This window comes from Centruroides sculpturatus, unplaced genomic scaffold, assembly GCF_000671375.1.
Source record: "Centruroides sculpturatus isolate CEXI.00-Female unplaced genomic scaffold, Cexi_2.0 scaffold193, whole genome shotgun sequence".
NCBI classification, from domain to species: Eukaryota; Metazoa; Arthropoda; class Arachnida; order Scorpiones; family Buthidae; genus Centruroides; species Centruroides sculpturatus.
Window position 1 is genome coordinate 637,720 of NW_019384402.1, and position 25,075 is coordinate 662,794.

The 25,075-nt window shown below is 28.0% G+C and overlaps 1 protein-coding gene across 1 annotated transcript in view; it reads right to left on the reverse strand.

Annotated features, from left to right (window-relative positions):
• Window positions 1–25,075, reverse strand: part of LOC111618681 (protein ROP-like) — a 60,691-nt gene that overhangs the window by 16,413 nt on the left and 19,203 nt on the right. Inside the window, exons 2-10 of the mRNA XM_023360245.1 lie at window positions 24,073–24,204; window positions 22,291–22,367; window positions 17,268–17,346; window positions 16,861–16,964; window positions 14,161–14,309; window positions 12,473–12,561; window positions 11,233–11,341; window positions 9,070–9,280; window positions 5,792–5,930 (exon numbers count right to left, since the gene is read on the reverse strand). Coding sequence (XP_023216013.1) covers window positions 5,792–5,930; window positions 9,070–9,280; window positions 11,233–11,341; window positions 12,473–12,561; window positions 14,161–14,309; window positions 16,861–16,964; window positions 17,268–17,346; window positions 22,291–22,367; window positions 24,073–24,204 — 1,089 coding nt within the window. The remainder of the gene's footprint in view (window positions 1–5,791; window positions 5,931–9,069; window positions 9,281–11,232; window positions 11,342–12,472; window positions 12,562–14,160; window positions 14,310–16,860; window positions 16,965–17,267; window positions 17,347–22,290; window positions 22,368–24,072; window positions 24,205–25,075) is intronic.

Sequence of the window (25,075 nt, forward strand, 5' to 3'; positions counted from 1 at the left end):
TGGATGCATTGTGTCCACAGAAACCTCCCGAGTAACCTCCTTCAATCCATTTGTTGATATCTTGTTTTGATGATTAGTTATGGCCATTTATGTGAAGGGGTGTTTGCGGGGTTCGGCGAAAAATCAGATCCGTGGAAATGAGCTCTTTGAAGGAGCAGTGTTGTTCTGTGAAATTCTGTGTGAAACTCGGAAAATTCGGAACTTCACAGACATCCCATGGGTGGGTGAAACAGCCCCTGCCCCAAAAAAGTTTGACAGGTTCGCTCAAATGTTCAGGTGATGTTGACTGTTTTTTTCAATGCAAAGGGGATTGTGCATCAAATACCTAGCTACAGGCCAGACAGTCAACACAGTACTACCTGGGAGTTATGAAATGCCTAAGAGACAGGATCAGACAAAAACAGCCTGAACTTTGGAGGAGCAGAGAGTGGTTTTTTCACCACGACAACGCACCAGCTCATTTGTCCATCAGAGGGCATGAGTTTTTGGCCAAAAACAAGACCGCTATGCTTCCCCACTCACCCTACTTACCTGACCTGGCCCCATGTGACTTTTTCCTGTTCCCAAACTAAAAAAACACACTCAAAAGGAAAATAATTTTCCATCATTCCAGAGATAGAAAAAAAAAAACGACTGAGGAGCTTATGAGCATTCCTGAAAAAGCTTTCCAAGACTGTTTCAAAAAGTGGAAACACCAAGTGTGTACGTTGGAGAGGAGACTACTTTGAAAGGGACCCTGACAAAAATTGTAAGTGAAGTATATTTTTTTTTTTTATAAAGTTCGGGAACTTTTTGAACAACCCTCGTATTTAATTATTTTTTCAATACATGTATACAAACACAATTGTATTATTATGAATAGAAATATAAAAACTTACCAATAATCACTTCCCAATTTTTTAATTCTTTGGTAATTTCATATGCACATCGCATTTCTGAATAACAGCAACCTCCAATGACAAATACAATCATACGAGGAACATTTTTTATATTTGGAGTATTTTTATCTTTGTGCCAGTGGCCATAACGAACACTAAAAAAGAATTATTGTATAATTATTTCTTGTTTATAACATTTGTTAATTTTATAATTTTTTTCATATATATTATATTATTTTGTAACTTGTACAAATTAAAATAACAAATCTAGATTCCAACCATCTTTCTTTATTATCTATATATATAACAAAAAAATGGGGGATTTATGAAATAAATAAGTTAAAATGTAATATTTAATAATAATTATAAACAATTATAAATAGTAAGACATTAATGAATTTAAACATCCGATATGCAGTAGTATTTAACAAAATAAATAAAAATAAAATGAGATTATTTATTCTGACATTGTCACAACACAGGGTTGCAATTTTTAGTCATATATTTTAGATTAAATAAATTTAAAATATGCTCTCTACCTCAAATTAGTAGTGGCTTGCCCCTGTACATCATACTTAGACAATAGAGTAGTGCCAGTTATCTATATAACACCTTTCAGAGGGAAAGTTTTGAATTGAAATAACAAGACTTCTAGTTTGTGTTGGAAGTTCATATATAGTTAATCAGGGCCTCCTGCCCCCTAATCTTTCCATATCTGATCTCGTCTTTCATCTATCTAACTCTGTTCTTGAAATTAAGGAAAAACAGATGGACAGACAGGCAACAGTGGGAATTTATAGGTGTACAATTTAAAATTGCAGCCCAAATTAAATTTTTAAAAATTTTTACACATTAACCTAAAATGTTTAATCAGAAGTTTTATGATCATTAAAAATGTGGCATTAATATCAGATATTTTTGTAAAGTTTGTATGAAATAAAACAATTAAATTTTTGAAATCTAAGGTAAAAAAATTTTTTTAACTGATTCTATTATAAGATAAAGTTTTGATTGTCTTTTTTTCTGTATGATTTTAATACCATATTTCTTCAAGTCTAAAATTCGTTTTTTTTTAAACCATTTATACTTGCTCAAAACAGATGTATCTGAAAATCAGTCATTTGAAGTCCAAAACAACAATCAGCAATCATGAGCAGACTATGTGCTGCATTATATACCAATAATGGGTGTTTTCAGCTATACTGCTTAAAGTTCACATCAGTTCAAATGAATTTGCTAGTAACCAACATTTAATTTAAACTCATTTTTAAACATTATAAAACCTTCAAGACATTACAATGCAGCATCAAACAGCATGGAAACACAACTGTTAAATATTCTTATTTCATTGCTTTTGTATTATTTTTCTAACTTGTTGCTTAACAAAGTTTCAATTAAAAAAAAATTAAGAATTTTATTTGATAAAAATTTAAAATTTATATTTAATTTTAATATTTTTTATAAATCTTAAAATTTGATTTCCCTCCAGTNAATTCCATACTAACTTTACTGGTTATACAGTAGAGCCTCGAAAACTCGGCCTAATGTGGACCGAAGGGTGGCCGAGTTTGTGAAAATGCCGGGTTATCGGGAATGGCGTTAAAAAAATAAGTACGAAAGTCCTCAGAAAATACTGTACTATACTTGTATGTATTGTTTACTTGAGAATACAACAAAGAATAAACTGCCCAAATATCCTTAAACAAAGGAAAAGTACACCTTTTATGAAGGCATAGAGCCTTTACTACATGAAAATGAAAATTAATGAATACACTGTACAGTAATTTACCTGATAAGACAGACCTTAGAAAAATACTTTATGAGGCTTAAAGCTGTCTTCATCATGAAAATTAATTAACTAAGGATTTTTTTGCCCTGCCAGGGTGTGGCCGAGTTATCCGGAGTGCCGGGTTATCAAGTGCCGAGTTTTCGAGGCTCTACTGCACTAACAATTTTTGTTAAAATACTACATATCAAAAAGAATCACAATCAAAGTATCTTATCTTCCAATCTTCCTAAGAATTTAAAGAATCTGACAGCAATCAATTGCTATATCTATGAAACAATAATGCTTAATTTCAATTTGCTTTAAATACAACAACTATGAACATATATAAAATATCAATAGTAAGAAACAATAAAAATTATCCAGTTCATATTTTTGGGGTCAATCAAAGAAACAAGGAACAGACAAAATTCAAATTTTATAAAATTCAAGTATGCAAAATTACTGTTACAGTGTATCAGTAACTTTGCATTTGTTCAAAAGCATACTTTTCCAATGGATGTCAAGTACTAGTGAATGTTAAAAGATATAAGAAATGAAGAAATACAAACCTTATTGAAAATAGGATTATTACCTAGCTTCTTGTCAATTTACATAGTATATGCAATATACTTCTCTGTCTTATTTTCATAAAAATAAAAATTATAATATAAACTAAGTATTTGATTTGCACTGGAAACATTCCTACAAAACATGATGCAATTTGAAATGTCACGAATCAAACCAGAATTTTCCATTTGAAACCATTGAAATCTTCTCTGTTGAAATCATCATTTATGAAAATATCAATAGCTTCATTGATCAAATGCAGGACTTCAGAGTCATTTTGATTGTTGAAATTGGTTGACTAGATGTTTCTTTCAAAATGCATCCCTTGGGAGATGTTTGTGAATCCATCTGCATTAATTCTCCACTACTCATTACATAAGTAAGACAAGTAATTCACCTATGTCATTCTCATCAAATCCTTTCAAGTAAGATTTTCTAACTAGGTTACCTATTTCTTGTCAAATTGTAGGAAATTTCTTAGCTTCTAAAATAGTACCATTCCTGTCTTTAATTCTGACCATATTTTGTATCAAACACCATTCATATATGAAGATTTCATCTCCATCCAAGAGCTTGAAATATTTTCTATGACATTATGTTAAAAGTTTTCCAAAATTTCTGCATAGTAGTTTTATTTTTTCCACAATAAAACTTAGAAGCTGTTGAAATGTTCAGCTAAGATAGTAACTTAAAATTTGAAAGGACTCCCTGATCCTTAAGCTAGATCAACGATCTGATCTTAGGAGGCAAATAAACAAAAATCTGATAATTCAAGATAAACTGGTTGATCAGGAGCACTGACTAAGAACTAGTCAAAGTCTTTGTTCTGTTTAACATAAGCTCTAATTTCAGGAATAGCAAGATTCAGAATGTCAGTCTGTAAATAAACCTGCTACTGTCCAACCTTTTATTATTGTTCTCTAGTGAACAGGAAGTCTATCTTTTGAGTATCTTCTTAACAGCTCTGGGATTTTCTGAATGATAGATAAGATTATTTGTAAAGTAAATCTCCATTTGCATTCCTTCCTAAAATTACAATTAGACTAGCTTCACTGATATTAAATCCTGATACAGATTTTTCTTTGGTAAAGTTTTAGTTGGTAGATGTTTCCAAAATAAGACAGACAGTTAGTTTTGTCTATGTTAAATACTTGTTTCACTTTATAACAACATTCACTAATAAGCTCTTTGCAGAAACATTCTGCAGCTACAATAATCTGCAATGGCTCATTTGCCCTTTAATAAAATGCTATTAGATGTGCACAAACCTTGAATTGTTCAAATGTTTCTTCCACTAAAACTTTCACTATCATCACTAGAGCTAGCACATGTGTGTGCTAAAAAAATCCTATTTAGTGGTACCTCATACTTTGAATAACTAACTTCAAATGCTTCAGAATTCAAATGCTAAATTCACCTCAAACTTCAAACGATGCTTCAGAGTTTGAACTGTGCAGACAGTGATAAAAGGTGCTCTAAGCCTAAATGCAATCTGTTGTGTGCCAGTCATTTCTTGCTCTTGTAATATACTCTTATGTTTTTTGATGCTTTTTCACTTTATTTTTGTTATGTTTAGTTATATATATTGTGTTATTCATCCATTTTTAACAACAACTTTCTGCAATTTTTCTTTATTGACAATTTTTGGGTACCCCATACATTTGTTATCCTTTAGTTCAAAATTTCTTGAACAGAACTTTTAAAACCATATTTAATATGTTTGATACATATTACACTTTTTTTTTTATGTTTATATGGTATTATATCCTTTCCAAAACTCAAAGCATAATATGCCTAATATACTTTTTATCTGAAGACATTTCAACTTGATTTTATTCAAACAAAATGTTTAAAGTAAGCTTATAAACAAAATACAATTGCACATTAGCAATGTGTTAAATTTTACAACTTATTATTAAATCACACATACAAGCAATGACAGCCAGTAAAAAATAAGCTAAACTTTCTCTAATCTATGCTCAATATAATTTTCACTTATTAATCATGGCATTCGAGAAGTGTGTAGAAGCAATGAAGTCTAAAATGAAGATTGTAATATTGACAATTTGAGGTGAAAAAGGAACTTATGATGAAGCATGAAAGCAGCACACATGTGGTGGATCTGCAGCTATGTTTAAGATCCCAAATTGGACAATGTGAAACAAGTTAATAAATAATAAAATGAAAATTGCAGTATTTTATTTATTGCTTTTGTGTTTTAATTTAATATGAGGACATTTCATTGTTATTTTTACCTTAAATTACATGTATTTGCTGTTTTAAGTTTATTGAAATGAGTATTGTTTAGAGTCAGGAAATAGATCAACTCACTTTCCATTATTTCTAATGGAAAAAATTGCTTTGAATTTTAAATGATTCAGAGTTTAAACAGCCAGCTGAAATGAATTAAATTTGAAGTACAAGGCACCATTGTAACTTTTAACTTTTATAACTGCTTATATGATTTTTAGTATTATTCTGAAACAAGTAATTTATAAATTTACTTACAATTACATTTGTATGTAAAATGATTTGCATACAAATGTATTTGCATATTTAAAATTAGAAATAGGCTCACCGTTTTTGGAAAGTATGTAAAGAAGGATAATTCTAATTTTATCAGCATTTGTAACATTTCCATCTAATAAAATAGGAACAATATTTCTCATTGGATCCTTTATTTTTTCTCCTTCAGCATCAGTTCCCATAGCCAGATCCTATTAAATATATAATATAAAATAAATTTTATGTTCTAAATACTACTATATAATTACATATCATTAAGCTAACAGATTGCTAAAAAGTAATTTAAATAATATAAACTTTTTAAATGTATATTTTAGAATTATATTAATAAACTAAAAATGAAAATAATGATCTTAAAAATATTAATTCCATCAGAAATAGTTAACTGTTGATTGATTTTACTTTTCATTAGTTTTTTTATTTCAGATATTATTAGATGTATCACCTATATCTATTATCAACAAGCATTATTTTTTTAAAACATTTCTTTTAATTTTACAAATTGATGCCAATGATACTATCAAGGAGAAAGTCTTTGAACAATAGATATCCCAGTTAAGAACAGTGATAGATAGTGTGTATGTTTATGTAAGAGATCTAAATTAGCCAAACCTTGACATAGCATGTTTCTAAACAGTGTAACTCTCAAAGTACAAATGACAACTTGTAAATACAAACTGCAACTCAAAAACTTTTAGAAAAATTGTTTTTAAAAGAGTACTGTGTACTACATCTAGTAGCTGACACTAACTACATAGCATTGTCATAGATGTCATCTTCTGTAACATGTGACCAGACTTCAACAGCTGTTCAGTGATTTGTGAGTATAAACTTTTTTCAAATAAAGATTTTTCATTGGCATCTTGGAGGAGCAGAGAGTGGCAATTAAATTGCATGTTAAAACCTGAAAAAATACTGTGGAAACAATCAAACTAATTAATAAGGCATATGGAAGTCCTGCTAATGTGTATCAGTGATACGCTCACTTTGGAGTTGGAAGGGAGGACATGAAGGATGATGCCAGAAGTGGTTGTTCTTCAACTGCCAGAACAGACAAAAACATGGAATCTGTTCTTTGTCTACTGACAGAAGATCATTGTACCACTTTTCAAATTATTGCTGATCATTAAAAAATTGGTAATTCAACAAGTTAGAATGACCAAATTTTAAGCCAGTGAGTAGTTCCTTCTTAATATGCCATCTCAATGCTGTAATTGTAAAGAAATTTCTCACAAACAAGAATGTTGCTGTTCTCCACCAGCCACCTCACTTGCCAAAGCTTGCACCTGCTGACTAATTTCTCTTCCCCAAGTTAAAATTTCCGTTAAAAAAGCAGCATTTTCAAAAAGTGGAAGAAATTCAGTGTGCAGTGACAAGAGCTTAAAATGTGAAAATCTGTTTTCCTGGAGGGCATGAATAAAGTTGAATGAATCTGCAAACAAGTGTATTGATCAAGAAGGAATGTATTTTGAAGAATAAAAATAAATTGACCATATACAGTTTTTTGCAGAATGACCGGCATGCCAGTCTATCCAGGGAAGACCATGGAATCAGAAATTTCCATATGGTAAAAACTGACATGCTGACTTAAGTGGGGTTATAGATCCTTCTTCTCTAGAGGGTACATTAAAAATATGAACACGTTACATCAAAAATGAACGAGCTTTTATTCTAAAACTGTGAAACTGTCAACATTACATCAAAAACTATAATTATATGTTTAAGTTCTTCATTTTGTCTTCTTTCTAACAATGTAAAATACTCTATAAATTCCAAAAGTGCTTTTTTTGTGTATTTTATTGTTATTTAATTCAAAAACACAAAAATAAACATATTAAATTTAAGAAACTCGCTATAAATTACCTTAGCTTACACCAATTAACATCAGCTTTGTGTGAAACTTGAGAGTAAGGTGTTATTTCTAAGGTCAGAGTATATTGTCAGTGTAGCCCATGATGACTACCTATTACTAATAATAATTTGTTAATTGTTTTGTAAATGAAAACTCTCTTCCTGATGTTAAATCAGTCAAATTATACAGTAATAATATTTTTTTATACTCAAAACAACTCGTTTTGTTAGATCTGATTAATTTTATATTTTAGTCACAGTTTAACTAGCATGCTAGTAACCCTGGGGTTTCCAGCATGCTGGTCTCCCTCTTATATGCTGGTCATTCTACAAAATATGGTAAGAAGTTATCTATGTTTTATAGCAGTTGTCTATGAACTCTTGGAGATCCTCCCCTATATATTAAACAGAAAACCTTTCAGTATCTGTTAACAACTAAATATATAATTTTGCATTGCAAATGTGTGTTATCACCAAGTCACATGACGTCCAAACTTAAAACTGAGCTACTGAAACTACTCCAAATTACTTAGCTTCTAATGATTATAGTATAATAATAGCCCAATTAATTACTGCAATAGTTTGTAGTAGTATCAATACATGAGGCTTTGGGATGTTGATATATATATACCATGCCAGGTAAAGTGATAGCTGGCTGAGTGCCATAGTGGAGGAGTACATAAGCCATGGAAATAGTTGTTGTCCTAGCTGGTGTGCCATCCTAAATTTAAATATGTCTGGAAGTGAAAACTTGCTTGGGGTCCAGATTGTTAGCTGAGATTGCAGGTTCAAGTCCCCTTCTGAGCTAGTTTTTTTTCCTTCCAGAATGTTCTAAATTGTTTAATCAATTATTAAATTATTATAATTATTAATTTAGATGAGATGGTGCCTAATGTCTATGCCTAATACAAATTACTTAGTTTCTAATTATTAATTATAGCATAATAATAGCCTGCTTAATTATGGCGAGAGTTTGGAGTAGTATCAATACAGTGGGCCACAGAATGTTTATATATTGTCAGAATTTATCATCACAGTATTAAGTGTTGCATAACTTTAAACCTATAAGATTTATTCATATAAGTACTATTTATTCACAATTTTTTAAAATGTTTAAAATATTATGACTCACTCTAAATTTATTTTATTAATGTATTATGCAATTTGAAAGATAAATATACATATTGTGCTTTCACAAAATGAGTTTACCAGTACATGAGTAGGCTAGAAACCAAATCAATCTTGTTGTCATGATTTCAAAGCAGGTATAGTTTTATTACAAAAAAAATTAATTTAAACAAAAGACATCAGTTTAGGATGTAATATGCAATATATATTATCTTAATTGGATCTTGATGAAATTATAAGTACAGTACCTCTGAAATTTATATTCACTAAAAAATTATAGCTTAAGTGTGTTTATGGATAAAATTCATTTTTAAATTAAACAGAAAGCAATTCCTAAATTAAAAAACTTACTTGTTCAACTTTACATAATTTATCTACATAGCCCTGATACATCTTCATGCAATCCTCAGCCAAATGAAGATGAGTAGAATATTTGCTCAATTCTTTTTGGTACTGAGGCATTTTCTTAATCATAGTGGATAAATCTTTCATACTTGCTTTATCGGTAGAAGGTGCCATTCGTTTGCTCTCAATAAATTTTTTCAACTGCTTAGTTACTTGTCTATAAAAAAATATTTAAGTTTATATCAAAATTTTAATCATGTCAAGTAATCAAATTCCAGCTTTATTTGAATTAATCAAAAATGTAACTATAATATGTTGATACTGTAGCTAATTTATTAATTTTGAAATAAAAAATATTTCTTAAAACATTATCATTTTTTCAACACACAATTATTAGAAACAGAGAACAAAAAACTAACTTGAATTCTTATATCCTATTAATTCAAAAATAACTTCATGTCATAGCAACCATTAAGATTAAGATCATTTACCAGAACATGCAAAAAAGATAATTTAATCAGGTATTTTTNTCCGAACAACCTAATAATAAAAGCAAATTATTAATATTAATTATTATTAAAAGACTACTTGAACATTAGTTTTTTTATTGACTGTATTGCTTCATCAAAAATGCCATCTTTGTAAATAAGTTAAAATCTATATTACCTACAATATTTTCATGTCCATCTTCCTCAATTTTCAAAAAACCAGAATCTAATTATCAAAAATTAATTTAAAAATCTTTCATCAAATCTTACTTTGTAGTTTATGATATTTGATGTATCTATATCTGTTTCTCTTTGGATATAAGAATTTAAGAATGAAAATTATTAAAGCATTACTTCAGTTAAAAAAATTATCTACATCAACGGCATTCAGTCAATATCGTTAAGCCAAAAATTTGTATTTCAATCTATTAAAATCTAAGAAATCAAATTACTATAAAAAAATTTAACAAATAATCTTAGAAAATAAAAATAGTGAACTTTTAAAGTCTACGATTAAGAAATTACGATGTTTCAATTGTGATTAATCAATGCAAATAGATTCTTTTAAATGGCTAACTTTTTTAATAGATTTACAGGAATTACAGTCTTCCTTATGCCGATATAAAAAATTTCTTTCAATGAAAGTTTAGATATTCCAATATCTATCGAAGATCTGGATATATCAATTCGTAAATTAAAAACGAAAACAGCTCTTGGAATGGATATAATTACCACTAAATTTATTAAACTTCTTCTGCCAGCGGGTATGCAAGTTCTACTTGTTCTTTACAATCATTTTTATAAATCATTTATTATATTCTTACTGAGTGTCCAAAGATTGAAGAAGCGTAATGTAAATTCAAATTAAAAGAGATTTTTTGATTTAAATTAAGAAGAAAACTTCAGAACTAATCAAGAAAAAATTTCCATTGTATAAGATGTTAAAGTATCCATTAAAGATAAAGTATAAAGATAAAGTATAAGATAAAGTATCCATTACTTTTTTGTTCATATTTTAAAGAATTCGAAATATGATATGTAGATTGAATGATTAATATTTTATGTTTAGCAAAATTTATGTAACAAGATACTTAAAAAAAATGTTTCAATAAGTAATAATTGTATTTTTGTAATTCTCTAAAGCTAACCCCCTGTAACAAGAATTTTCTTATTACAATAAAGTATTTGTAATTAATATCTGTTTCTCTACAATCTTATAAAACAAAGTTTAAAAAACTTTTGTGAAAAATAATTTAATAGAAAATGACTACTTTATAAATTACGTTACAAAAAATATTTCAAGAGTTCCTCTGAACAGCAAAGATACTGTAAATCAGTTGATGCTACTTAATACCAGATTTGCAAGTATTATTGACAAGACTATGTCTTGTTTATTAAATTGTACTGCCTGCTGGGTAACCAGCTTAGAGGTATGAAGGAGTGTGTGTCTGGAGTTGCAATTTGGCACAGAGTATTAGGTGCCCAAATCATGAGCACATAAAAAAGACTTGTAAGTACTCAGGAGACCGAGAACTGAGTCATAATAAAATTCAAAATGGCGACACTCTCTACAGACAGGCAGTAGTGGAGAATTTCACATGTGTTACTCATTGGAAACTTGGAAATGCGAACATTGTGAAATCAAATTTTGACAAACGAATCTTTGAAAAAACCCATTTACCTGTCCCGTGTTATTCCTGACATATCTCTGGTTGTGATGTGCTGACCTTGACTGGTTGAGCTGAGATATCTCATTTCAGCATCAGAACCTTTTTTCAAAGTAGATAGCGCTAGTCATTATAATTTTTTATTAAAACTAACTTCCGAAATATAATTTGTTTTTTTATACATTTATTAATATATATATATATATATTATATATTATAGAAGTTGAAACTATATAAGTATGATTTTATGTTATTAAATAACAAAGGAATAGTTTAATAAATTTTNATTAAACAAACAAATATATATATATACACATATACTTTGTGCAAAATAAAAAAATAATTTCAGACAATACTATAGCCAGGATTATTTTTTTCAAAAACGGGGGATTTTCATTAGGCATCGACAAAAAATCAACCTGGGGTGACATGCTACATTGAGAAATTTTGAAATTGGATAGGTTAATTTCACCAAAAATGCATCGTGGACGACCTCATGTTTGAAAGATCGCGCTCAAAACCAGTAATACCAAAGAATATTGGAGAATGAGAACAAGACCCACCTTAAGCATCAAAGTGATTCTGCTTAGTAGTGAGTCTCCAAGACAGTCTTGTCCCAAATACAACCTTGCCGTTTTACTTGTTTCATTATAAAATTAACAATTGTTTTCAAGTCTTATCCAAGATAAAAATATTAACATAAATTTAAAAAGTGGTTTTATAAAATAAGCAGAAAGTTAATAATACATTTAATATTTTTTTTCTAATTATGATTATTACTTTTTCTGATATTTGTATTTTATAAAATTACAAAATTATCATATAAAAGAAAAATTTAGGATTAAAAATTGCATATTTGAAGTAATTTTCAGTATAAAAATAAAGCCAATATGTATGGATACATACATGAAAATATTTTTGTAATTGTTTTCTCTCTTTTTTAATTCATATTATTTAATAATTATTTAACTGTGGAATTTAAGTCATTTGAACCTGTTATTTTAATAAATATTAGATACTTTGATAAATTTCTTTTGAAACTAATTCTTTACAAATTACACATCTCAATGGATTTTAATTGCCAAAAGTTATAATTTGAACATTAAACTAACTTCATGGTTAATAAGATCAAAGATTAGATAAAGTATGTAATGTAATGGTTGAGACTATGACAATCTCATTTCAATCTCATTTTTCAAAACTAAATAATGCAATGAAATTTTTGCATACATAACAAATTTGAATTATACAAACTTACTTCTCCCATTGTTGGTTCATCAGCCTTATAAGCATCAAGTTTCTGTTGAATCAACTGAGCTAATTCAACATTTCGATCAAAATCACTGTAAAAAATAAGTTACAACAATTACTTAGTTTTAATTAAATCAGTAATTCCAATATGAAAATATTGTGTAATGTATTATATGAATGTATTATTAATAATCATAAAAAACAAACTCAAATTATAGAATTAATTAAGTGATATGATCAATTACTGGGCTAAAACTTGATTAATGAACTATATAAATATTATGTAATTTGGACTAAAGATAACACAAGATAATGGCCTTATTGTCTAAATTTTTAACTAGAAATAAACAAATTAATTTAGACCAGGAGTCGCCAAAGTGGTCGATATCGACCCCCACGGGTCAATGCAACATCATTGGGGGATCGATGTGGCTAGGGGGTCGATGCGCCCAAGGGATCACAACCTTTTTTTTTCTTTTTTCTTTTCTTTTTTTTGCTCATACACTTGCACTTCTAATAAAACTTTACGGGGGGTCAATGATGTTTTGGAAAGTGGTTGGGGGTCGACAGTTAAAAAAGTTCGGCGACCCGATTTAGACTAATCTGAAAGAAAAGAACAATCCAGAACAGGACTTGAACCTGCATCTTCCATTCACCATACAGATGTCTTGCCAATTACATGATCCAGACCTCAAACAAAGATGGCAATCTAACTACTTCTCTTTAGTCCATATTATTATTTGGTTGAAATGTCATTTTAAATTTCACACATGTTAAATCAGCTGCCACAGCAATTGAATGCATATTTCCACAATGTATGTTCTACAACTTTAAACTTGGTCACAAAATGAACAAAACACATCTGCAGGGCCTTTTATGACGCTACTGCAATAGCTCACACCATGCAGTAATAGTTTTAGAAGTTACAGAATGGAGATCAGAGTCTGAGAAATTAATCCCACAGTAGCTGCCATTTGGGGTTTGGAAATTGCTTTGAAATGTTGTCATGGAAGCAAACCCCAAGCATAGCATTCAGATGATTGATGGCCCATCACTGAAACCCAATAGAATATTAAACTACAAGCAAACCAATGCCGTATGTCATCGGGTTAGATAACGACTATAATATTAATAAATTATGAAACAATTTGATACTTTGATAATTTAGATCTACTGGAAGAAAAGAAATCGGCCTGGAATGGGACTCAAATCTACAACTCCCGCTTACCATGCGGATGCATTACCAATTATGCTATCTGGACCTCTGGACTATCTTTAAATTATTTAAATAATTTAAATTACTTAATTAAATATTATAATTATTAAATTTATTAAGAGATGGTGCCTAACACTTCTCTATAGTACCAAATTGTTTCATAATTTATTAGTATTATAGCCGTTATCTAGCCCGATGACATACTGCATTGGTTGGTTTGTAGTTTAATATTCTATCAGGTTTAGTGGTGTTGTTTGTTTAACTTACATCTTCTTAAATTGAGAGAGCAAATAAGAATGATATCATTTCATATAATTTTTATATTAAATCATTTCATTAACAAAAACTATGAAAATATTTTTCAGAAACTAACTTATTTTACAATAGCTAGCAGTAATTGTTAATGAAATCTATGAAAACACAGTGTAATACAGAGAGTTTATTATTAAATAAAAATTATTGTTAAAATATTTACCTTCGATATCTTATTGATGGATATTCTCCCAAAGTGGCACACAATGTAGCTACTTGCTCAGCCACACGTTCCAGCACACTAGTGTGTTCTGATGCTTGAGATGGGTTATAATAATATTGAAATGCTTCAGCGGAGTCTAAGCAAAATACCTGAAAATAAATTAAATGATAAAAGATAATTTAAAGTCATAAAGCAAATATATGCTATAAAATAAAAACTAAACAATATTTAATGAATTTATAGTAGTTGAGATTTCAAATAATCTGCAGTTATCTTTAGATTATTTGAATTTAAATATTGCCATATTTCTTTTTATAAACTTTGAATGATTGATCACTTCCAATGATAAGATGAATAAATGCAATAAAGATTGAATATTTAAGCTTACAAAATATACAAATATATTACAAACTATGGAAATATATAAAATTCCATCCATTGAATATATATTAAAAAAAATTACACTATATTTTAGACTTTTGTTTATATTAAAACAAATATTTATCTGTTATTCAACCTATGGTGCATCAGATGGAAAATAAACCCAGCCAACTGTATAAATATTCATGGTTTTATATTTTTTAATTAACACAATTTAAAAATGTTTTAAAAGTTAGCTATGAAAGTGTGTTTTAAAAATTATCTGAAACTATCAGTAAAAGAAGCTAGCATTAGCATTAATTGTCAGAACATGAAAATGAAAAAAATTTTCAGTGATTAAAACAAAAAAAAATTGTTTTAATCCAAAAGAACAATTAAATCTTATTTTGTGTGTTAAATGAATTCACTATGCAAGTTTGTGCATAGTTTGAAAAAAAAAAAAGTTTGTTATAGCAACCAAAAAAAAAAAAATCAATGAATGGTGCACACACATTTATATTTCTAGTATACAATTAACTTTGTCAATTTAAAAAACATTTTATTCATACTGTAGACAAAGCTAAATAAAATTTGTAACAAAAATTTACTTATATCAATAAATTAGTTTATTATACTTGTCAGAACATGAAAATGAAAAAAAAAAATTGTTTTTTTTTCATTTTCATGAAAAACAAACAAAAAATTGTTTAAATTGGTTATATGTTTAATGACAAATCTTCCAAAACATCAATGTATTTCTATGTTATGCAAATTCTCATTTATGCATGCTTTCCTGAATGTAAAACCTGGTAATCATGCCTACACATTATGTAAATTAGTGAAAAGTTGACAAACTATAATGATGATATTAAAATCAATTAACCATCATCAGCTCTTCAGATTTAAGAAAATAATGTCCATCTTTGTTTAAATCAGAAAATCATAAATTTATATGAATTTTTGAGAAATCAGAAAACTGTATGCCTTTAAGTATGAAATGCTCCAAGTGCATGGATTACCCTAATGTTTCTTAAACTTCATAGAATACAATTAGATTTGCTGAAGATAAAGTTAAAGTACATAACTCAACAAAAATTGTTGAATATTTATTTTTTAAGGTGAGCCCAGGGTTGTAAGATGGAAAAATTTATTAGCATGCCAATGTTTTGGAACTGTCTTAGAGGTGGGTGAAAGCTTGAAAAGAGGTCAATGAGCAAATTAGATATATAATGTACTGTACTGTGAGGAAATGAGTTCAAGCATATTTATTTTATGAGATTGTTATACAGTAGAATCTCATTTTCACAGATTGCAGAACAACAGTTTTTCTCCAGCTCTCACCAAATCAATGTAATTTTACCTCATTTTAGAAGATCCATAACTCAGAATAACAGATTTTTTTTTCTATCTCCATCTTCAGTAAACATTGTATTTTTTTCAACCTTTAATTTAATAATTAGATGTTTCTGGATACTGAATTCAAAAACATACATTGCATGCTGTGCAAACTAAGTGCATAATTGTCATGGTTCTCACTGCTAACATTGCAGCTGTGCATTAGTTCCCTCCTGTAGTACATTGATTAGTGGAGGGTAACTGCTACTGGTTTAACACTTCAAGATTTGCACATATGTGCAACAAAGATGTGCCTTGCCTTTGTTGCAGACACATGGTCAGGAATATCTCACCTTGAAATCATGCTCATGTAACAGTAGCATTTTGTACTGACGATGCCACCAAAAGAAGCCCAGAAACATTCATGTCATCAAAGCAAACCAAGATGGAAGAGTAACATATCGTGAAGTGCTAATGATCATACATCCTTTGTTGCTTTTTGGCTTATAAGTTCCTGTCATCTTTGTTATGGCATAATGTACAGTACAATCTTGTAATATACATGTTTATATAATGTAAGAAATAGAAATCTTAAGAGATTGAATACTTTGAGTACTGGTGTTTTTTTATGTAAGGGATTTAAAAAACGAAAATTTTTTGAAACAACAGATATTTTTCTGGGATTGTGAGGAATTGTTCATGATATAACAGATTTTCAGAAAAACGGATGATTTTTGGTGCCCCAAGCAGTCCATTAAAACAAGATTCTACTGTATTTTGTTTTGTTTTTTTTTTTTATCTATAGAGTTTGAATATGCTTTTAAATTTTTCATTTAAGTTTTGACAGATTTAACTATAATTGAATAGATCCTCTACAAAATAAAAAATAAATTTACAATTTTTTAGAATTATTATTTTAGCAAAAAAGGTGTTTAAAATGACTATTTTTTTTGTAGCTTTTTCAATGATATTTTAAAAATACATTTAAAAAATCTTAATACTTACTTGGGATTCATAAGGTAGAAATGCAATATTTATTTCTTTTAGAGTTTTGATGTATTTTGCACAAGCAGACTTGCATATTTCATTGAAGCGTTCATCAGGACAAGCTAAAATATTTCAATAATTAATTTTTAATGACATTAACAATTCAATTTCATTACATAATTATATTAAAGCATTATTACCTAAGTTTATTTTCACAATAACAACATAAATAATAATTATAAAGATAATTCATTACTTTAAAAATTTACATATTTCTTTTTGATAACTTATAAAAAAATCAAGGTATATTTTTGAGCATTAAAAAAAATGTTATGTAAATTCTATCATGTAAGATCTATTAACTTTAAATGATAAAATGAAATTTTTTAAATTACAATGAAAATGTCATAATGAAGAGTAAGTACCTTCTGTGAAGAAAACATGGGCACAGCGGTAAGCCTGGCGTGTGGTTGGTTGGAAGTCATTCATCAATAATCGTATAGACTGTAACATTAACCATATATTAACCATGTAATTTAGTACTATTAAACAACTAAAAACATATACACATTTTATTACTTTTAAATCAATAAAAGGAATAATACATCAATTTGGCAAATAAACACAATTAAGCTTTATAATCAACAGATACAACTAATTATAAATAATCGAAGTAAGAAAAAATTCATAGCATATTTTAAACTTTATTTAAGAAATAATCTTCATTATCTAAATTATTTTTTTAAATGTTCATAATTCATATAGCATACTTCATAATTAGTATAATTAACAGATAAATATATTCCAATTGTTAAAATGAATGTCAATTCATTTCAAATCCAATAGAAAACTGAAAATTAATAAAAGAAACAATTTCTAACAATAAATTCAGAAATAAATAAACAGCATTACCAATCAGTCATTCAATTTTTTAAATTTTAAGTAATAATGATAAATTTTAGTCTTTCATTTCATATTACCTGATACCAAAAGAATAGAATAATACTGAATAATTTTAAAAAGTTTTTTAAATTATTCAGTATTATTAGTGTTAATATAAATATAACACAAATTTGTATAACTCATTTATACTTCTTGATTGATATCTTAAAATCATACCAACTTCAGGAACAAAAAAATTTGAATTATAACAATGTACAAGAATTTATCCAAATTATTTTGAAAAATTATTTAAAAAAGAAGCTAAATACAAACTAAAAATGTTTCTTTTCAATAAATCTTTCCATTGCATAATTAAAATTCTGTTTGCATTTTCAAATAATGGTGTCAAGATTTGTACATTTTGACAATATGAATATCTATTTATTTTTATATTCTGACCAATACAATAAGTTATCTATCTACTTTTATATTTGATATATTTTATAATTTTTTGGAATCTTTAAAACATTTAAGTTAATGTCTCATATTTTATTCTAGCCAGATCATCTACTATTGATGTCTAACTACTCCAACAGTAATCAATTTCAATTAAAATATTAAATTTATAACAGTTTAATTGTATTCATTTTGTTCAGCCTTATTAAAAAATATTACTTTACTAAAACTATTATATAGTATAACCTCCAAGCAGCAGATACTGTCAGAACTGAAAAGTTTGTCTGCTATTCAGAGGTAGCAAACAAACTTCTTCCACATTAGAATACAATAGGCTAGTGGCCATATTGTATTTTAACCCAGTCATTATAAAATGAAAAATAAAATGAATTATAAAAACATAAAATTTGCAATAGGAATGTGAAAATACCAAAAAATATACATAGCATATACAGGTATACTTCGCCTTACGTCAGTAATTGGTTCTAGGAGAGGTGACTTAAGTCAAAAAACAACATAAGTCGAATTTACTTGTCACTAGGCTAAACCACAAATAACCATTCCCAGTTCTGTATTTTATTTATAAATGCATTTTTAATAATATATGGTTAATACGAATCTATTTTAAGCTTACAAACAAATAAATTTTAGTTTTTAATATAGTACAGAAAAAAGTAATCTAAATTTACGAATACATGTATGTACGTACATACTTGTACGTACATACATGTATTCGTAAACATCGCCACATTGTAAACATGTACTTGTAAATGTACACAGTAAACATCGCCAAATTGTAAACATGTACTTGTAAATGTACTTGTTTACAATTTGGCGATGTTTACTGTGCATCGCAGACTCTATTTGTAAATGTGGTTTGCTCTAAGACATTATAAAATAAAATGTTTCTGTAAGGTTAAATAACAAATACAGTTATTAAAATTATTTTGCGATAGTAGAAAAAACTAATTTATGTTAAATTTATCAACATCGAGTGGCACTGACAACACCAAACAGTAGATGTTGGAACTACCGTGGAAAATGCCAATATTGAGCTCTTAAAGACCACTAAGATGACAACACAGAGTCACAGATGTTTTCATATTTCGTTCTCTATGATTTATGATGATTATATTAACATTTACTGTAAATGTATGTATTTTAATATGATTTCGTGCACATTTAACACTTTTCTGTGATATTATGATTTCAATATTTGTGGCAGATAAATGTAAAGTCAAATAAAATGACTTAAACCTGACTTTTATTTTTCCATATATTTTTTTTGACAAACTACATATAATCGAGAACAACGTAACTTGAGGTATACTTGTATAAGTAAAATATATATACAGTATATTATTTATCTTTTCCAGCTGTGTATGTGTAGAACACAACTTTGTTCACCCTATTTGAAACTTAATAACTCCTGTGCTTTGTTTGTGTATGGTTTGTGTATTGGGGATTGATGCTATTAAATGTTGGTGATTGAAGGTCAACAGGATGGGGAAATAAAGGGGATTGTGTCATATCTTGAATAGGATCTGACTTATTGATGATTTTACTTGTTATTAGCATTTACAATTTTAATTATTATAAAATAGCAAAAAGTTTTTCTAATAAAATATCGTAATAGATGGTGTTACCAAATGCTGCCAGGGAAGTTAAGCAACTCATTGCTGGATTTTTTTCTACATTAACATATTTATTATGTAAATACTTTTCGGTTTTTTCTTGAAACATATATTTGTCAGATGCTGTGCATTTAAAATTAGTTTTAGAACATAATGATGATGAGTATGATTATAACAGGTCCTCTAAATTTTCGTCAGATGGAGATTATTTTTTAATAAAATTAAAGACAGTCTGCCCAAAAGGGACCACCATTTATTATTTGTGTTCCAGACAATACACATGCTTGGCAACTGACCTTTCCTTTTAGGCTACTTGTTGCCAGAAGTTTTAAAAAGTCCTTTTAAAAAACACAAAATATATATCCAATTAAAATTACAAATAATTTCTAAAAAAGGAACAGGTGACATTCAGACGTCTTTCTTGCATCCATTATACCTACGTTTGGGGTGATATTGCTTTTATCTACTAAAAACAAGTGCTGGAAAATGTAGATTTGATGAAAGCTGCCCCCTGCTGACAATACATGTAGATTTTCATCTGTAAATTTTCATCAGATGGAGATTATTTTTATTAAAAAGTAATATTGTTTATTAAAAAAAGTAATCTCCATCTGACAAAAATTTACAGATTCTGGACGCCAAATGCACACAATTTTCAATTTAAATCCAATAGAAAATCAAATGCTATCGTCCAGTAAGACCTGCCACACTATAGAAAGGGACATTTCCTCTTTAAAATTAATGCAGGCATTCTGCATCCTGCTTTAAATATTTCTATCACCCCCAACAATTTGAGGTGTTCCAGATGTGCGGTGGTGAGGATGATACAAGCTTCATTCACTGTGATATCATTCACAAGTCCACTGTGATATCCAGGTCAGTCGCATAAGTCGAAAGGGCAGTTGCACATTTATTATGTAGTATGTCAGACTTATGTTCCTTTAATACATAGAAGCCTGAGGAAGAGCCCAGAAGAGGCGTCAAAAACATTTGCAATAATAGAACATAAATGCTCTGGTTATTTGGTTTAAGTAAGTCGATTTTATATTCATCCTGGTGTGTTAGGAAATTATGGTTTATTATACTCTTTAAATTTCACTCATCATGTACCATCTGTGGCTCACACTAAAAAAGAGATATATTTTCATTATTTATAGTAAAATTTTAAAAAATATTTATACACTGAATTTTTCTGGCTATATTTAGGCTAATATTTTAATAAAGTTACCTGACTAGGCCACCACCTTTTGATCAAAAATTATGACAGGGAAAATCAGACTTTGTTATTGATTATAATATAATTTATATTCTGTTTTATTTTCAAATAATTTTTTAAAATAAAAATTGAATGCCAAGTTATTATAAATACAATAATAAACTATAAAAAATAATAATTTTTTAAAATCAACATAAAAAATATATTGAGTACACTTCACTTCATCAAAATTTGTATCATTAAAAAAAAGTTGCTTATGTTCCAAGTATAGCAGAGAATGGTAAATGTGTTTCTTCTGTCTGTCTATACACCAAAAATAAACTTCTACTATAAAAATGTAGCCGAGCTAAATAACAATGAATTTTACTGTGGTAGTGAGCCATTAATGAAGCACAGTAGCTGATATGAAAGACAAGGGCACCATTTGTAGTACACATCATTGAAAATATGTTAAGCATAATTAAAAATGCTTTTTAATAATAAGAAAACTTTCATATTATATCTGACTGTTTTTAATATCAATACCATACCATATATATTTTTTAACCTTCTTCTTAATATAATATTTTAGAACATTTCTGCAGTTTCCAAATTAATTTTGCAAACTTGTATTTTTAAATGACACTATCAGGTCAAAAAAATACTTATAAGTAAATATAAGTGTTATTCAGAAAGCAGAGTTTTTAAATTACAAATCACACTAAAAAATAAATATAAATTAAATTTTTGAATTATTTCATATTCATTCTATCTCAGATATAAATAACTTTCAAATATTGTATGGCCAAATTAATATGAACATGTTTTAAAATATAAAATTAAGAATTTTTATTACTATATAAATTACAGTCCATAATAACTGTTTTAAAAATAGGCAATGAAAACATAATAATATGCTAATAATTATTTCCAAAATATATTTTTGAACAGTACTGTACTGAAAATATTACTAATTTAAAAGGCCATCAAGTGTGTGTGTGTGTGCGCACGCACACACAAACAGCATCACAACATCAAGCTTGACTTGAAGCTATTCTCAATTCTTCGATCTCTACTTTCTCATAAAAAATATTCCATTGTGCTTGATGGGAGAATTTCTAGTTTTAGTATATTTTACCATCTACAAAACATATTACAATGAACTATAAGTGAATTAAAACTATAATGTAATGATTTGCAATTTTATGATCATGAACATTTTTAATAATGTGGTGTGTTTATATATCACATCGTATATATAAATAATAATAAAATTCTTACCGCATCTATAGGTGATATAAGGTATACTGCTTCCATATTAGGTAATGGTTCTCTTCTCTTGTGGATATCTTCCACAACTGAAAAAATAGTATTATAATAATTTTATAATAATAAACTAACAGCTGAAGTATACACTGAAATTTTATCCAAATAAGCAACATTGATACTTCTGTCTATCTTTAAGCTACCACTATATATCTTGTCATCAGCAATATGTAAATATTTATAGATGAATTACTGTAGCTGCACAATAACTTGAGCTCTGGCAACTTAATCATCATATGACTTTAAAGCAAATACAGACCATTCCACTGTGCATTTGAGGTAACAAATATTATATTTTTGCAGAATGACTGGCATGCTTCATATAAAAGAGGGAGAGAGCATGCTGGAAACCCAAGGGTTACTCGGTTAAAGTGTGACCAAAATATAAAATTAATCAATCTAACAAAACTAGTTGTTTCAAGTACAATAAAAATAACAACATTGTAATTTGACTGACTTAAAATCAGGAAGTGTTTTCATTTACAAGACAATAAAACAATTAACGACTTATTGACATTAGTAGTAGTAGTAGAAGTTAGTCAGTGTAGCCCACACTGACCACCTACCCTGTCCTTAAAAATTACACCTTCCTCTCAAATTTCACACAAAGCCTATGTTAATGGGTGCAAGCTGAGATAATTTACAGTGAGTTTCTTAAAATTAATATGTTTATTTTTGCATTTTTTAATCAAATAACAATAAAATACACACACAAAAAAAGAAACAACTTTCAGAATTCCAAGAGTATTTTACATGGTTAGAAAAAAGACAAAATGAAGAACTTAAACATATAATTGTGGTATTTGATGTAATGCTGACAGTTTCACAGTTTTAAAATAAAAACTCATTCATTTTTACATAGCATAACTTATTCATTTTTTTAATGTGCCCTGTATAGAGGGATGTAGAGCCTCATTTAAATCAGCATGCCAGCATTCCCCAATATAAGCCAGCATGCCAGTTTTTATCATACAGAAATATCCAATTTCATAGTCTCCCCAGACAGACTGGCATGCTGGTTTAATATGCTAAAATACGTTATGAACACCACAGAAAAATCTGTTCATTATAACTGGTTTGTGTAATATGTATACACAGAAATGTTAAATAAATTCAACTGTCAAGTGTCATTCAGCGTGATAATTTCATTACAAATTCTTTTTACTGTACTCAATAGCCTTTTCCATCACTTACTTACTTAACTGAATATTTATATTTGTTGAGATAGCTTATCCATCCCAAAACAAAATCACACATTAATTATTATTTCTGCCCACACTATTGACAACTCTGAATTACTTTGATGATGTCACCATCCTACTTTCACAAAATACATACACCACTAACCATTTAACCTACCTACAAAGCACAATGGAATAGCTTGTTCACTACTGTATGCATTATTTTAGATGCTCAAGTAGTTGTTGACATACAGTACTTGAAAATTATATGTCTAAAACTTTGTCTTGTGATGTGAACAGTGCAATTAGTAATGTATTCACACATAATAGGATCACATTTACAATTATCATATAATAATTTTGCATTTAAATTCAATCATAATTTTTTTCCAACTTTTTAAATTATTAAAATTAACAATTAAAATTAATCAAATTAAGAATAGTTTGAAGGATATATGAAATTAATCACACAAAAATATTTTATAACACTAAAATATTTAATGAACCTACTCCATTTATTTATAAATTTATATACAATATATATTTACAAACTCACTTGTAATTCCTTCAGAAGCTATTTCATGCATTTTACAACATGCAGAAATCATCCTCATTCCAAGTTGATCTACTACTAAAACTTTCCATTCACCCTTTTTTTTAACAGTACGAATAACATCATTCATAATTTCTGAAAAGATAATTTAATTTGAAATTATTTTAACTTATCAACATCAGAATCATTTGTTAATTATAAAACAATGGTAATAAAATTTTAAAATATAAAACTATTTTTATGAATTAAAATTATAGTAACAATTTATTTTATATTTTGACAGTTTATAATAAACTGTCAAAATATAAAATCTCCTTTCAAATCTGTACGAATTACAGATTTACATATTCTGCTATTTTTGAAAGAATTAATTATATCTGAAATATTTTACAAATCAAAGTTTATTAAATAGCTATTATAGTTTATAAACTTACAATAAAACAATAGATTATTTTTTAAAATTTGCCAGTAATTCAGTGGTAATAAATTTAAATGTCTGAGAAAAATGTATATTTATTTTAAGTTGTTAGAATTTACATAGAGGATCGTGAGAAAAATTACTTATCTCGACAAAATTTAGTTTTAAAAAAATTAATATTGGCAAACTTAATAATTTGCCTATCCCATGATAATATAAAAGTATAGGTATAGAGTAAGAGCTTAACAGAAAAAGGAAAAAATTATGTTATAATAATTCTATCACAACATGTTTTTAAATGGAAAAAAGTGAATTTTTCAAATTAACAATTGTTCCAATAAAATTTATCATATAGCTTAGTACATAAAGAATCTGTGACAATAAATAAAATGGCATTCAAAGCATATTTTAAGCTAAATTATAGCATGAGTAAATATATTTTATGGATGTTTTTGTTAAAAAGCAAATATACTGCTATGTATGAAATAATAAGGTGTAAATGTACAGTATTTTTCATACACCAGAGATTTTTTCTCTATAAGTAAGTATTTTGTTCAACAGGATCATCATATAAATAATTTATATACA